Here is a 12,962-nt window from a genome sequence, read left to right as displayed (position 1 = left end):
GATAACAAATGATATGATTGGCTAAAAATAGATCGATACCAAATACATTCATTTCATATTTATGCAATCAACAATGTGTACTGAGTTCATTTCTTATCGCTAAACGGATGAAAAGAATTGAATGAATTGAATTGTATGACAGCCATTGAAATAGACAACAACAAATCTTGTGAGACAAATAAATTTTATTGTAAACATGGTAAAACAATAAAAGAAAGGGGCTTAATGATTTACAAAGGAGTAATTAGATATAAACAGCATTTTTAAGAAAGGGGAGCAACCATGGAATAAAAAAAGTGGGAAGAAAAAAAAAGAAGGGGGGAGAAAAAGAAGGATGAGATAGGTTCAGTTTAGGAGGAAATCATTTATTTTCAATAATGATTAAAGTTTTCGTCATTTTGACCTTTTGAACTTTAATTTTTGCACATCCAGTCATTTTTTTTTTAAACCCGTCAAACAACTATATAAAGCCTTGGTCATTTTTTTATATTTTTTATTTTTATTTGTTATCCTAAATACCTTCATCATGACTCACTGCCATATTCCATACTTGAGCGAAGACGAAAGACTGTTCTTAAATTCAACCGCCACTTGTAGTCAAGCACGTAGGATGTCAAATGCTGAACAGAATAGAGCAAGCATTGAAGAGAACCGTCGTCAACATCATCAAAGTATGTCATCAGGTCATCATTCGTTTTCGTCCTTCTTTTGGAAACGTAGAGGATCTTCTACTTCTTCAATCTCTTTTAATGGTTCTGTAGATTACAGCATAGAAAATAATGAACCATCACCAAAAGCAAAAGAATTAGAAATGTTAATATTCGAACAACCTCAGAGAACATTGAGATTAAGTCTCACTCCACGTTGTGCCGCTTAATGTTTAACTCCTTATAATTGTATGTGTCTACACGTAGATGTCATTATATATATTTATCATACCTCCTTTCATCTCCCTTTTATAATCCATCTTTTTAATCCTTGTACATTAAACATTTCATATCTTTATTATCATCCATTCAACCTCTCTCTCTCTCCTTTTTTAATAAAAACTACTTTACAATCAGTAATCCTCTCCTCTTTGATTATCAATCAGTCAATATTCTCCTTTAGAATTTTCAATAGTTTACGCAATAATTAAGTCAATTGCTTGGCAATTCATTTTAATACACTAAAATCGATCATTTGAAACCATTTCCTTTCCATTATCATTTCATTATCTCTCACAAACATAAGCCCCAATTGTGTAATAAAAGCCTCAATTTCAGCCAAGAAAGTCCGTATGCTTAGGTAACAAGGCTTTGTTCTTCTTTGTGATACTCTTAATCAACTTTCTCCCTTCTGTGGCAATCAAAAGTTGTATTAAACACATGGATTGTTTAATGGCAACTCTATCCTTATCCTTGGGAATAAAGTAAAATACCTTTGTTATGCCGCTTTAACTTTGTGTTACATCTATTTTTTTTTTGTTGGGATTCATTTGTCTAGCCCTCTCGATCCCATCTTTGATTCCACTGTTTTTTTTTAATCAATTCATTCGCTCTTCCACTCTCAGTTTCATTTTCCAAAAAAAGTAATATCGCTCTTCGAATATAACAGGCGTATCCTTTAGAAACAGATGCTCTATACTTTGAAGGATGTGTTTTACTATATATAGACCACATGTCGTATTTATCAAAGAATAAATGTCGTGTGCTCAGAAATCAAGAATAGCTTGGCGCTTTTATCTCTTTTCCTAAAGTGCATATTCCATCAAAAGTCTTTTTATTGAATGTGAGTCATTAAAGATAGTACAAGTCCATTCTATTATAGAAGATAGCCAGCCAATGAACTTGATATGTATTGACACGATACTATAGAGAATAAGAATGATCAAAAATAAAGAGTCATGGGCGTATTTTATAATTGCACAATCATGAACAAGAATTCATTTTTGCCCATCTCTTCCAATTCTTTGAATCTGATTATACCGAGGTTTAGATGGCGTCAAATAAATGCTTGGGGATGTATTCGTCACATTGATAAGGGACCCAAAGATAGCGGGAAAAGGACGTCCAGTTCACGCCTCCTGACAGCTGGCAACACAGTATACTTGAGATTAAGGGGACTATTACGCCATGAGCATAGACAATCAATTTGTAACTTTTAGCATCTTGAATCATACAAGTCTTGATGATATAAGCACGATCGCTTACTTTATAAAAATGAGTTTTTACTTTCATTTATATTTTCAATCATTTGTAGGATAGATTCTTGATTTCTGAGCACACGACATTTATTCTTTGATAAATACGACATGTGGTCTATATATAGTAAAACACATCCTTCAAAGTATAGAGCATCTGTTTCTAAAGGATACGCCTGTTATATTCGAAGAGCGATATTACTTTTTAAAGTTACTAAACCTTTTTTGTTAACTCACCCATTTCATGCCGAGAAACGGTCAGACCCTGTTTCAGAACTTTGTGGGTGCGTGCGTTTTCCCTATTTTTGCTTATCTCTGAAACCTGTATATTCTCATCAAAACGTTTTCCAGATATTCTTTTTCATGCATTTAGTATATGAACATGGAAACAAAGTAAAGTAGATATGATCTTGGAGCCATGTTTGATTTTTTTTTAGAAAGCTTTTAACGGTAACGACGAGTCCTCATCAGTTCATTAATACTCATTTGGTTATTCAAAATACCCTCTCACATCAATACATTTTGTGTATGTGTGTGAGCGTGAGATTTCTATAGTGAAATATAGCCTATGAGAATGGATTTCGTAGACAGTAATAATAATAAAAAAAAAGGATCGAGACAAGGCAGATGGGGTATGATAGCTTAGAGTACAACCTGAAACCTGTCCTCTCTTTATCTCTACAAAAAAAAACCAAAGAAATATGCTTGTGATCTAGTCCTTTGGGTGTCCTATCAAAACTTCCTATCCTTCCAACTGATCTTGCCCATTTTTTCTTCTGGTATAACTCAGGTAAATCGAACCAGTCAATAAGCCCATCAGGTTTCCACGTTGACTGTGACAATAAAATTTCCATACTTTTACATATTCTAGATTCCAATCTTTTGTATCAATTCGGTAGCTTTTTATAGATACATCGACATATACGTGGTTTTTTATGCAAAGCCTCGTTTGGACATGTTTTTATGACTCGGTACTCGTGAAAAAGTGTACAAGGTACTTTCTTGTTATGCTCGTTTAAACAAAAGGAGTGAAGATTCGCTTATTTAACTAACTATTCCATCAAGTTCAATTCTTTAAAGAATAAAAAAAATCCATAAAAAGGGTCGACTCACCTTCTTTTTTGCAAAGTAAAACTCACCCTATTCTTTGTCAGCGTTTCTTGTCAATTTCTCTTGATGATTTATGCATATTAAATGTCAAACGATTATTTTTTATCCTGCCCACAAGAAATACTAATCTATACCATCTTTTGTTAGAGCTTACACTATCTGTAATCTTTCATATTTGTGATACATACTTTATAAAGTGCAATAAACCGCCAATGGTTTACTATTGATATATAAAAAAAAGAATTCTAAAGCATTATTAAAGTAGACACTTTAAAGAAATACAGCATCTGATTATAAGCACAGGTATTTGGCTATTATTAGCAATATCATTTTTATGTGATTTCGTACTAGGCACACAGTTATTTTGCTTTAGTGTAAGAAAGGTTCACTGTTAAACAAAGCAATTATAACAGTTCCTCTTTTCTCATTTACCTTTCGTTTTTTAAAAGCGTAGGATACCTGAAGAAGATATAAGTGTTCTTCTTGTGAGCAAGGATAATGCCGACTTTTTTTTTTTTTTTTTTTTTTTTTTTTTTTTAGCTTTTATCATCCTTTAAAATCTTTCAAGACACCTTCTTTCTCTCTGTAACGTTTTTATGTCTCTCATTCAATCCAAAATCATGTGTAAAAAAAGTGAAAGAACATTTTCTATTTCATAATACTCTGCATAACATAACCACACTAGTACAGTCCAAATAATGACAAACTGCCATTATGTGTCTAAAACGTACGCGTACAGTCTTTGCATTCAATCAATTACGACTCTAAAGTTACTTTTATCATCCAACACAAGTCATATAATCTTCTTTTGTTAAAGCCCATCAAGCTTTTATTCTTCTTGTAAAGATAGCTATCTCATTTACACAAACAGAATTCATAGTTCGAACAATATATTTAAGTTTCCGAGGATCAAATAGGGGAGTTTCCTCAAAAGAAACCCAAATGTTACAATATTAAAGTTGATTCAATGACAACAGTTCACCTGAGACTAATTTCAATAAGCCAAGAAACTGGTGTTTGTGTGAAATATTATATATGCAACCTAGCTGTACCACTTTTAGATCTCAGTGTTCAAATAAATCATAACTTTATTATAATCTTATAATACAAATAATGACAGTTCAAAACACATTTTAATAGAATTTTATTATTTTATCATACCAAAATATAGAGCAGTGAATGAAGTATCAAAGGGAGTAAAGAAAGGGAAAGGTTGAGAAACGAAAAGTGGGAAAAGATGAGATATATCGTAACCCTCGTGTAACCTATATCAACTTTAATTATTAAAATAAAAAGAGTTTAACATAATCTATTATTCATATAGCAAAGTTATCATGTACTTTATATTCTATTAAAAATAGCAACTCAATTATATTGAAAAGTATACTTCTTTTTTCATCCAAAGCATATTATGGGAAACTATCTTATTTTTTATAGGAAAATCACTTGTGTACGACATTCATAAAGAAGTTATTGCCCTATAACTACGATCATGTCACTTGGTGCCACTGTTAAATTACTTGATCTTCATGTGTGTCACAGTTTTCCGTGTATAAAAAAGTCCTTTTATTGAATAGCGATTGATTATTACAGCTTTAGGATGTATATATAAATAAAGCGCGTTTTCAAACTAATTCACATTAACAATCAATCTTTTTTTTTTTTTTTTTTTTTTTTTACTCTCTCTCTCTCTCTCTCTCTCTCTATCCAATTCTTTGTAGTCAAGCAAAATGGTTTCATTCATTTCTATCTCACAAGGCATCGGCCTGAGTCTCCTCGTGTTCTCGTTCATACTCGGTTCATCTGCTATTCCTGTCTCTAGTAAAACGCATGTTGTCAAAAGGACCACAACGAAAACCACGAGCGCCTTACCTTCCTTGATCACCAGTCGCTGCTCACCACCGACGAGCACAGGTTCTGCGAGTGATCTTGAATCCGAATCTTACAATATCAAAAAGAACACCGAGTGGTATACTGCTCACGGCGGCAACTTGACATCGATCAGCAAGCGAGACGATACAGAAGTGGGCGGCATGACCTTGGACTTGCCCAGTGATGCACCCTCCATCGAAGCCTCCGACAGTACTGCCAATGCCTCGGAGGATGAGGTTGTCACGGCCAGCGCGGCTCAAGTCGAGGTCCTGACAATGTACGCAGGCGTGGCCTCAACAGGCTACTGCAAAAGCGTTGTGCCTGGTAATAGCTGGAACTGTACTCAGTGTCTCAAATGGGTTCCTGATGGAAAAGTGGTGACCTCCTTCACCTCCACTCTTTCTGACACCCATGGCTTCATCTTGAGAAGTGATGAGCAAGAGACCCTCTACGTGGTCTTTAGAGGCACAAGTTCCTTTAGAAGCGCCATCACCGACCTGGTCTTTGTCTTTACGGACTATACCCCTGTGGATGGTGCCAAGGTGCACGCTGGATTCTACTCGTCTTATAATCAAATTGTCGATGACTACTTCCCCATCCTCCAAGACCAATTGACGGCTTATCCCTCTTACCAGGTCATCGTCACCGGGCACTCACTGGGTGGAGCCCAGGCCTTGCTGGCCGGTATGGATCTCTATCAACGCGAGTCAAGACTGTCCAGTAAAAACTTGAGCATCTATACCGTCGGCGGTCCTCGTGTGGGCAACCCGACCTTTGCTTACTATGTCGAATCTACTGGTATCCCTTTTTATCGCTCAGTGAACAAACGAGACATTGTACCTCATGTGCCTACGCAAGCCATGGGCTTTCTTCATCCCGGTGTTGAGTCTTGGATCAAGTCTGGTACTTCTAACGTTCAGATCTGTACTGCTGAGATTGAGACCAAATACTGTAGTAACTCGATCGTGCCCTTTACTTCTATTTCAGATCATCTGTCGTACTTTGGTATTGATGAAGGTGATTGCTCTTAAAGGCAAGGTGGATCTATCATTATTTTTTATTTATAAAACTGTGATATTGCTGACTTTTAAATTTATTAAAAAACGATCAGTCAGTAGAAATCCTCTGTGGGGAAAATAAAAAAAAAAAACATTCGTTCACTTTCTCCCCCCTTTTTTTTCTTCCTTTTTTAAAACAAATGACAATTAAAGCGATTATATTTGATCTTGGTAAATCATTCTATAGAAAATTTTCTTTATAACATTTTTTTTATAGGTGGAGTCTGTGTGGGTTCACCTATGGCAGGTATCCATGCTTATGAAAAAAAGCATGGTTTACCAAGAAATTATATCAATGTGGCAATGTAAAGTAGCCAATAAAAATGATTGAGTGACTTTTAACATGCCATGATAGTGTACAACAAGGAGAGAATGGTGCTTTCCAAGTAAGGATTTAAACATATGCCCTGAAAAAAAAAAGCTTAACTTTATATTTTATAGAGACTGGAAAGAGGAGAACTCAAGCTGCATGAATTTTATAAAGACTTTGGTCTTCAACTGTCCAACCCAGTCAACAAGGAGCATTATAAAGATTATCTTTTGAAATCTGGAAAAGGTAGTGAATAATAAATAGCAAGCATGTACTCATTCATCACAGCTGTACCACGATCCATTCCAGATGTCTCGGTGGATGGAGAGATATTGTTCAAGACAATGATGGCAGAAGGAGCAAGAATAGATCCTTTTATATATTCTGCACTTGAACGTCTAAAAGGTTTGTCTGATCAAAAAAGAGCGGACATGAGCTCACGGTTGAATTTAGCAAGTGGTTTATACACTTTGGCTGCATTAACAAATAATTTTGAATTACCTGAGGATGATTTAAGAGAAGCAGAAGCTATGGGTGCAGCTGCTGCATTAAAGCTACGTAAGCTATTTGATTATTTTATAGAATCACGCCTTGTTGGCTTAAGGTATAGATCACTATGCCCCATGTAGGCTAAATGGAGACTGAAATAAGAATAGAAAACCTGATCCAAAGATCTTTTGCTATGCTTGTGATCTCATTGGCATTCAACCGAATGAAGCCATCTTTTTAGATGACATTGGCATCAATTTAAAAGCAGCTAAACAACTTGGCATGACAACCATTCGTAAGAAGTATAGATTCGCGTTGCTAGTTTATTTACATGCATTTTGATTAGATGTGAAGATGGGGCACACAAAAGACGCAGTCAAGCAGCTTGAAGCTTTAACAGGACTTGATTTGCTCAACAATACCAAGTTATAAATGTGAATCATAAACCACATAAATCTTTTTCTTGTCTCTTATGATTTCATCTGCTTTTGTTAAAGGAGGCTGTAGTGAGATGAGCAAAAAGTTGTAAAATAGAATTGAATTTGACTTACCAAATCGTGTTCTCCTTGAGAGTCCATCCAGTTGACAAGGGCCTCCTTGACCAAGGAATCAGGGATAAGGGATAACTTGACGTGGTCATTTTGTTTAGTGGGCTGAAATGTAAAACCAAATCTTTTTTGCTGATCGTTTGTTGTGTTGTCGGGTAAAGCGATGATGAGTTTTAAGATCAGTTTTGGTTCTCCAGTGAATGTGTTGAATGCAGTCAGTAGCTGTCCATCAGAAGCTGAGGATGCCTTGTTGATTGTGTACTGGTTTAATCGAAATGTTTTGTTTACCAAACCTTTTAGACTGTGCGTCTTCTAATAAGAGATGAGTAAGCAAAGTTGGGCTTGAGGATGATTACCTTGTGTGCATGGATGAGTAGAGGTAAAGAGAGTTGATTGTCGAATGCGTTTTGATTAAAAGGTGATTCGGGAGGAGTTATTAAGCCATGATTAAAAGTAGGTTTGTGTTGATGATTTGTTTTTGTAGTCGTCTTTTCGATTCGTATCACTGATGCATTCTTTCTGACTGCTTTATGAATAGTACAAGGCAGCACATCCAATATTTCATCCTCATCCTCACTCATGTCGCTAGTACGATTATTTATCTGTGATTTATGAATGAATAGTGAGTTTGTCTTTTGTTGCTGTCTTTGTTTACAATAAAGATTGAATTGCATAGAAGTGGCTCTATCTAATCTTTTGAATACATAGCAAGTAGGATAACTATTGATTGTATCGCAGCTGTATAGATTGTCAAGTCTTGTTTGAATCGAATTTGACATATCAATCACTTTACTATATTTCATTCTATCTTTTTCTAATGTCAATTGTTGAACAAGTAAGCATATATTCCTTTTATCACTCATTTTACATTTCAAAACAAGAAAAGAAAAAGATAAGAGAAACAATCGTATTTTGAAAGATAAACGAAAAGCAAGTCAACCTTATTTTTTAAGGGGGCAAGTGAAAAAGAACAGGTTACGAGAACCTTTTTTTTTTCTCTCTCCCTTTTTTTTATTTTTATTTTTATTCTTTTTTTTAAAAAAAAAAGCAATAAATTATTCCATTCAGCTATTATTTATGCAACAGATACAGACATGTATTTCAGTGAATAGGAAATTGTATTAAACCATATTCGCCACTTTATAAACAGGGCATATGTAAGGAGCCAGAGACCAACATGTTGATATAAAAAATGAAATTGTCTTTGGTAAACAAATAAAAGGAGGTCATAGAAATTCGTGGTTATTTATTATAAAGGACATGATTGCATACAAACATATAAAAGAGAAAAGGCATAGGAGAAGGGCATAAACATAAAAGAAAAAGTTGATTTAAAAGTATGGAGGTTGTTGATAATTCAATAATAAAGATGATGGTTCATGAATAAAGTCTTGTTTGATGATTGGAGGTAACCAGGATGGATTGGGTAAAAAAGTTGGTTCATCATCCATGGTATGTTCAGATGAAGTAGGTGAGCCCATTTCTTCCTGTTCTTTCTTTTTACGAGGAATTACCATTTCATTCCAAGATATCCACTGCAAAGTTGATTTCTTTGTCTGAGATGTGTGTGATTGTCGTTGATGTTGTCTCATAATTGATTTATGAGCAAAATACTTGCTGCATCCATCAAGTGAACATCGATAGGGTCGTTTGCCTGTATGAATACGCCTACATACATGATGAGGATTTGAACTATAAATGATCATAAAAACTAACCTGTGTCTGGCTAATGAACTACTGTCACCAAATGTCTTTCCACACTCTTTGTATTCACATTGATGAGGTCTTTCACCAGTATGAGTGCGAGAATGAACTTTGAGTGCAGAAATCTATTCTGAACCATTTCTATTTAGTAAAAAAAAAAGCAAAGAAAAAAAAGAAAAAGTAGCAATTACCTGGGTAAATGTTTTTCCACAGCTTGGCTCGTGGCACACATATGGTCTGAATAAGGAAGGTTACAGTTGATCTCAAATGTTGTATCTTGTTCTTTTACCTTTCATTTGTATGAATTCTGACATGTCTTGCCAAGTCAGAGCGACGACCTTATAGTTATGATTGTTATTAACTATTGGATTACAAATGTTTATTTTTGTACCAAATGATTTTGAACATCCAAGCATAGTACATTTATGAGGTTTCTTTTCTACTAAATTCGGTTGACTATTTATGATCTCTAGTATTTCCATGATTGTTGATGAATATGAACAATGGATTATGTCGTAGTTAAAAATTTCCTTTTTTATAGAAAAAAAAAAAGAGAGATGAAAAAGAAGAAGGAGAGAAGAGAGATCGAGAAAGAGAGAGAGAGAGAGAGGGAAGGAGAGAGAGAGAGAGAGAGGGAGGGAGGGAGGGGAGAGGGGAGGAGAAATAAGTCAAAACGTTATTCTTTTTTGATCGGTAAAAAATGGTGTTGCCTTTTTTGGAATATTAATATTAAATGAGGGGGGAGAGGGAAATTACTTTTTTGGGGGGAAAGGAACACTGTTTAAAGGAGTTGGACCCTGTCAATTTATTTTGTTTGGCCAGTTGTACAATAATCATAAATAAACCTCTCTTTTTATTTTGTGAATATAAAAACGTATTGTCTTGTTTTACTTTCTGTTCTCTTTTTTTTTAAAAAAAAGGATTTTTTCCTTTTTAAGAAATCGATACTTACACTTTTTATGAAGTATATTAAACACATTCTAAACAGTCTTCCCCATCCCCTATTTATTCATAGCAGCAAGTAATAAAGGCTTACACGTGAAATAATCATCATTTCCATCACTCGATCCTTTTTTTTTTTTTTTTTTGCCTTGACGATCGATCTTTACCAATAAAGTGTATTTCCACACTTTGTCATACTTTCTTTATTTATACAAAGCATGTGCGTGTAAAAGGAGGGAAATTTTATTCTTTTATTCTTCTCATTTTATGTAATAAATTACGTCTAACCTTCAATACCTTATTACCTACTCCTTCTGAAGTATTAGGGTCAACATAAGGTACTTGTTTCCATGGCACTTGAGCTACTCCACCACCTTTTTCTAATTTATCATCCAGCAAGGACCACACTGGTAGCTGAAGTTCTCCTTTAATAATACAAGATGCCTTTTCAAGTGTTTCCGCCGGAAGAGGCGTTAATAACAAGAGTGCATGTCGATTGGGATCGATCGCACGAACAATGGCTAAACCATAACATGTCGTCATCTCTGGCTGAGGTGGTAATCTATCTTGTGTGTTGTAATAGGTCGGAGGTATCTAATTTAAAACGATTGAGTAAACAGCAAATGATAGAAGCACACTTTACAAATCTTCCTTCTTCTACTATTTCATGATTCGGTCCCTTTTGCTTTTTATAATCTATCACATCTCCTAATATACCAACCACACTTCCATTTAAAGCAAAGAACAAATCCTCCAATTTTACTTCTTCAAAAGTCATCCAAATAGCATTCAAATGAGCTCTCCAATCCACCACCCAAGGCACTCGATCTACCATATGTTTTCTAAATTCCCACTGAGGCATCAAATAACCCTCTTCACCCATCTCTACTTGATGGAAATAGGAAGCCATTGTCAAGTCTCGTATCTTGAACGCGTTAAACGCATCACCCAATACCATCACACCTGGCTCACGTAGATAAGAATCAAGATAATGCAATTCGGGTTTAGCAGTACTCAGCAAAACCTCCTCGGTCGCTGCCAAAACATCCATTGGAAAGCACAAGGGCAAATTCTTGAGCTCCACAGTAGGGTGACGCATAGCAAAGATGTCTGTTGGTCCAATCTCTCGAATTTGACTCATCAGCAATTCATATCCCACACCAGAGATCCAACCTTGTGTGTTGACCACCAGAGGAACCCAGTCCTCATCTTCTTCTGATTGATGGTATCGATAATGTCTAATCAATTCACTAATGCATGCCAAATAATATTCTGGATTGCTTCGAGGTGAGGTAGCACCCAAAAAGAAACTGCGGGCAGGCTCAAGTTGCTGGTGGGCATAGGATGGACCCATGACGGGATGCTGGATATAGTGAAGTGAGAGTAGACCAGAAGGTGTGAATTCACTCTGTCCAAGATCTGTCTCGATATAGGCCACTTGCTTATACTTGGTCAACAGACGATTCAGGAGATATTTACTAAATGACGATTTACCCAAATCTTTTCCACCACAAACCACACTCACCACCCGTTCCTTGTTCAAAGCCAAGAGGGTATGTGATTCCCATGAGGCTGGGATATGAAGGGCCTTGGCACCCGGTGTGACCTTGAGAACAGGATGGAAACCGGGTAGCATGTTGATGACCGATCCATCCTTGAGTGCCTCACTTTTTCTGAATCCCATCAGACTCTTGTGCTCTCCCACCGCATCCTTCACACCATCCAATCCGTTCGTTAAATCTTTAATGACCACAATCGTCTCAAACTTTTCACTCATGTCTAATTCTTCATGGACGGCTCCCAGTAAATTTTCATCCAACTCGATCGGGTTCGTGTGGGGTTGGACTGAGGCCGCATCGGTCGTGGTGGATGTGATACGTAAGAGGGCGTGTGATCGAGGACAGAAGACAGGATAGAAATGAACGGGTACGTCGTGTTCAGAAACTTGATCAGGTACAGGTCGATTGGAGTTCATGGTGGCTCCGGCAATGGTGATCGCACCGTATAAGGGAGCAATTAGTATTTGTCCCATGAATACCAAATCCTACTTTATAGATTAACATCCACCGTTGGTTGTCTTGTTTAAGTTACTTTACTTGTCCTTTTTTAAGACCAATGAATAAATAGGTTTCACCATCTTGTTGAAGGATGCATGTGTTTTTTTCTGAATAAGTGAAATTACTAACTGCGTTATAATCTGTAGCAAGTGGACTAACACATCATATTAATACATGATAATCATGATGATAAAGTTACGCTACATTCTTGATCTTTTAAGCTGTATTTCCATGCTTTTATCTTCGTTTTCCTTTTTCGATTCTTTGACTGTCTCAATCTCTCTTTCTTCTTCTTCTTCCTCTCCTGCTTCCTTCAAATCAATCTCTTGTTGTTCCTCTTCTTCGCTATACTCTACACCTTCTTCCATGCTTTCTTGGTCCTCTTCTTCTTCTGCCGTCTTGTATAATCCAGCTGCAATGGCTGCCTGTCTAGCTGCACGAGCACTGAGTGGCGCCTTATTTTCTTGTTTTTTTTCTTCTACTTCAGGTGTGGTGTCTGAGATCTCAATCACTACTTGAGCCTCTTCTTCTTGATCTTCGATCACTACTTTTGATACTTTCTTCTTACTCTTGCCTACACACGAATAACAATGAATAATCGCAATTGTTTTTCCTCAGATCTCTCAGGTTTTACCTTCTCTTTTAGAGATCTTTGTGGGCCTTTCAGTTGTGCTGGAGTTCTTTCTTTTG

At 36.0% G+C, this 12,962-nt stretch overlaps 7 protein-coding genes across 7 annotated transcripts; 4 read left to right on the top strand and 3 right to left on the bottom strand.

Moving 5' to 3' along the window:
* Positions 1 to 526: 526 nt before the first annotated feature.
* Positions 527 to 877, top strand: RO3G_00038 (uncharacterized protein; the record flags this gene model as incomplete). The annotated part of the gene is made up of 2 exons (XM_067654629.1): positions 527 to 671; positions 762 to 877. The coding sequence occupies 2 exons, from the start codon at positions 527 to 529 to the stop codon at positions 875 to 877; spliced, it is 261 nt and encodes an 86-aa protein (XP_067510730.1).
* A 4,145-nt stretch (positions 878 to 5,022) lies between these two features.
* RO3G_00037 (lipase) lies at positions 5,023 to 6,195 on the top strand (the record flags this gene model as incomplete). The annotated part of the gene is made up of 1 exon (XM_067654628.1): positions 5,023 to 6,195. The coding sequence occupies one exon, from the start codon at positions 5,023 to 5,025 to the stop codon at positions 6,193 to 6,195; it is 1,173 nt and encodes a 390-aa protein (XP_067510729.1).
* A 606-nt stretch (positions 6,196 to 6,801) lies between these two features.
* RO3G_00036 (uncharacterized protein) lies at positions 6,802 to 7,410 on the top strand (the record flags this gene model as incomplete). The annotated part of the gene is made up of 3 exons (XM_067654627.1): positions 6,802 to 7,136; positions 7,189 to 7,323; positions 7,368 to 7,410. 3 exons carry the CDS (start codon positions 6,802 to 6,804, stop codon positions 7,408 to 7,410), a joined length of 513 nt encoding a protein of 170 aa, XP_067510728.1.
* Positions 7,411 to 7,447: 37 nt separating this feature from the next.
* On the bottom strand, positions 7,448 to 8,432 carry RO3G_00035 (uncharacterized protein; the record flags this gene model as incomplete). The annotated part of the gene is made up of 3 exons (XM_067654626.1): positions 7,448 to 7,522; positions 7,573 to 7,881; positions 7,926 to 8,432. The coding sequence occupies 3 exons, from the start codon at positions 8,430 to 8,432 to the stop codon at positions 7,448 to 7,450; spliced, it is 891 nt and encodes a 296-aa protein (XP_067510727.1).
* Positions 8,433 to 8,900: 468 nt separating this feature from the next.
* On the bottom strand, positions 8,901 to 9,587 carry RO3G_00034 (uncharacterized protein; the record flags this gene model as incomplete). Its single annotated transcript, XM_067654625.1, has 3 exons — positions 8,901 to 9,237; positions 9,286 to 9,382; positions 9,563 to 9,587. 3 exons carry the CDS (start codon positions 9,585 to 9,587, stop codon positions 8,901 to 8,903), a joined length of 459 nt encoding a protein of 152 aa, XP_067510726.1.
* An 871-nt stretch (positions 9,588 to 10,458) lies between these two features.
* RO3G_00033 (uncharacterized protein) lies at positions 10,459 to 12,190 on the bottom strand (the record flags this gene model as incomplete). Its single annotated transcript, XM_067654624.1, has 2 exons — positions 10,459 to 10,736; positions 10,933 to 12,190. The coding sequence occupies 2 exons, from the start codon at positions 12,188 to 12,190 to the stop codon at positions 10,459 to 10,461; spliced, it is 1,536 nt and encodes a 511-aa protein (XP_067510725.1).
* A 313-nt stretch (positions 12,191 to 12,503) lies between these two features.
* Positions 12,504 to 12,791, top strand: RO3G_00032 (uncharacterized protein; the record flags this gene model as incomplete). Its single annotated transcript, XM_067654623.1, has 1 exon — positions 12,504 to 12,791. The coding sequence occupies one exon, from the start codon at positions 12,504 to 12,506 to the stop codon at positions 12,789 to 12,791; it is 288 nt and encodes a 95-aa protein (XP_067510724.1).
* Positions 12,792 to 12,962: the final 171 nt, after the last annotated feature.

This window comes from Rhizopus delemar, genomic scaffold (assembly GCF_000149305.1).
Source record: "Rhizopus delemar RA 99-880 supercont3.1 genomic scaffold, whole genome shotgun sequence".
NCBI classification, from domain to species: Eukaryota; Fungi; Mucoromycota; class Mucoromycetes; order Mucorales; family Rhizopodaceae; genus Rhizopus; species Rhizopus delemar.
The sequence above is the reverse complement of the archived record's forward strand: the minus strand, read 5'-3'. Positions and strand labels throughout refer to the sequence as shown.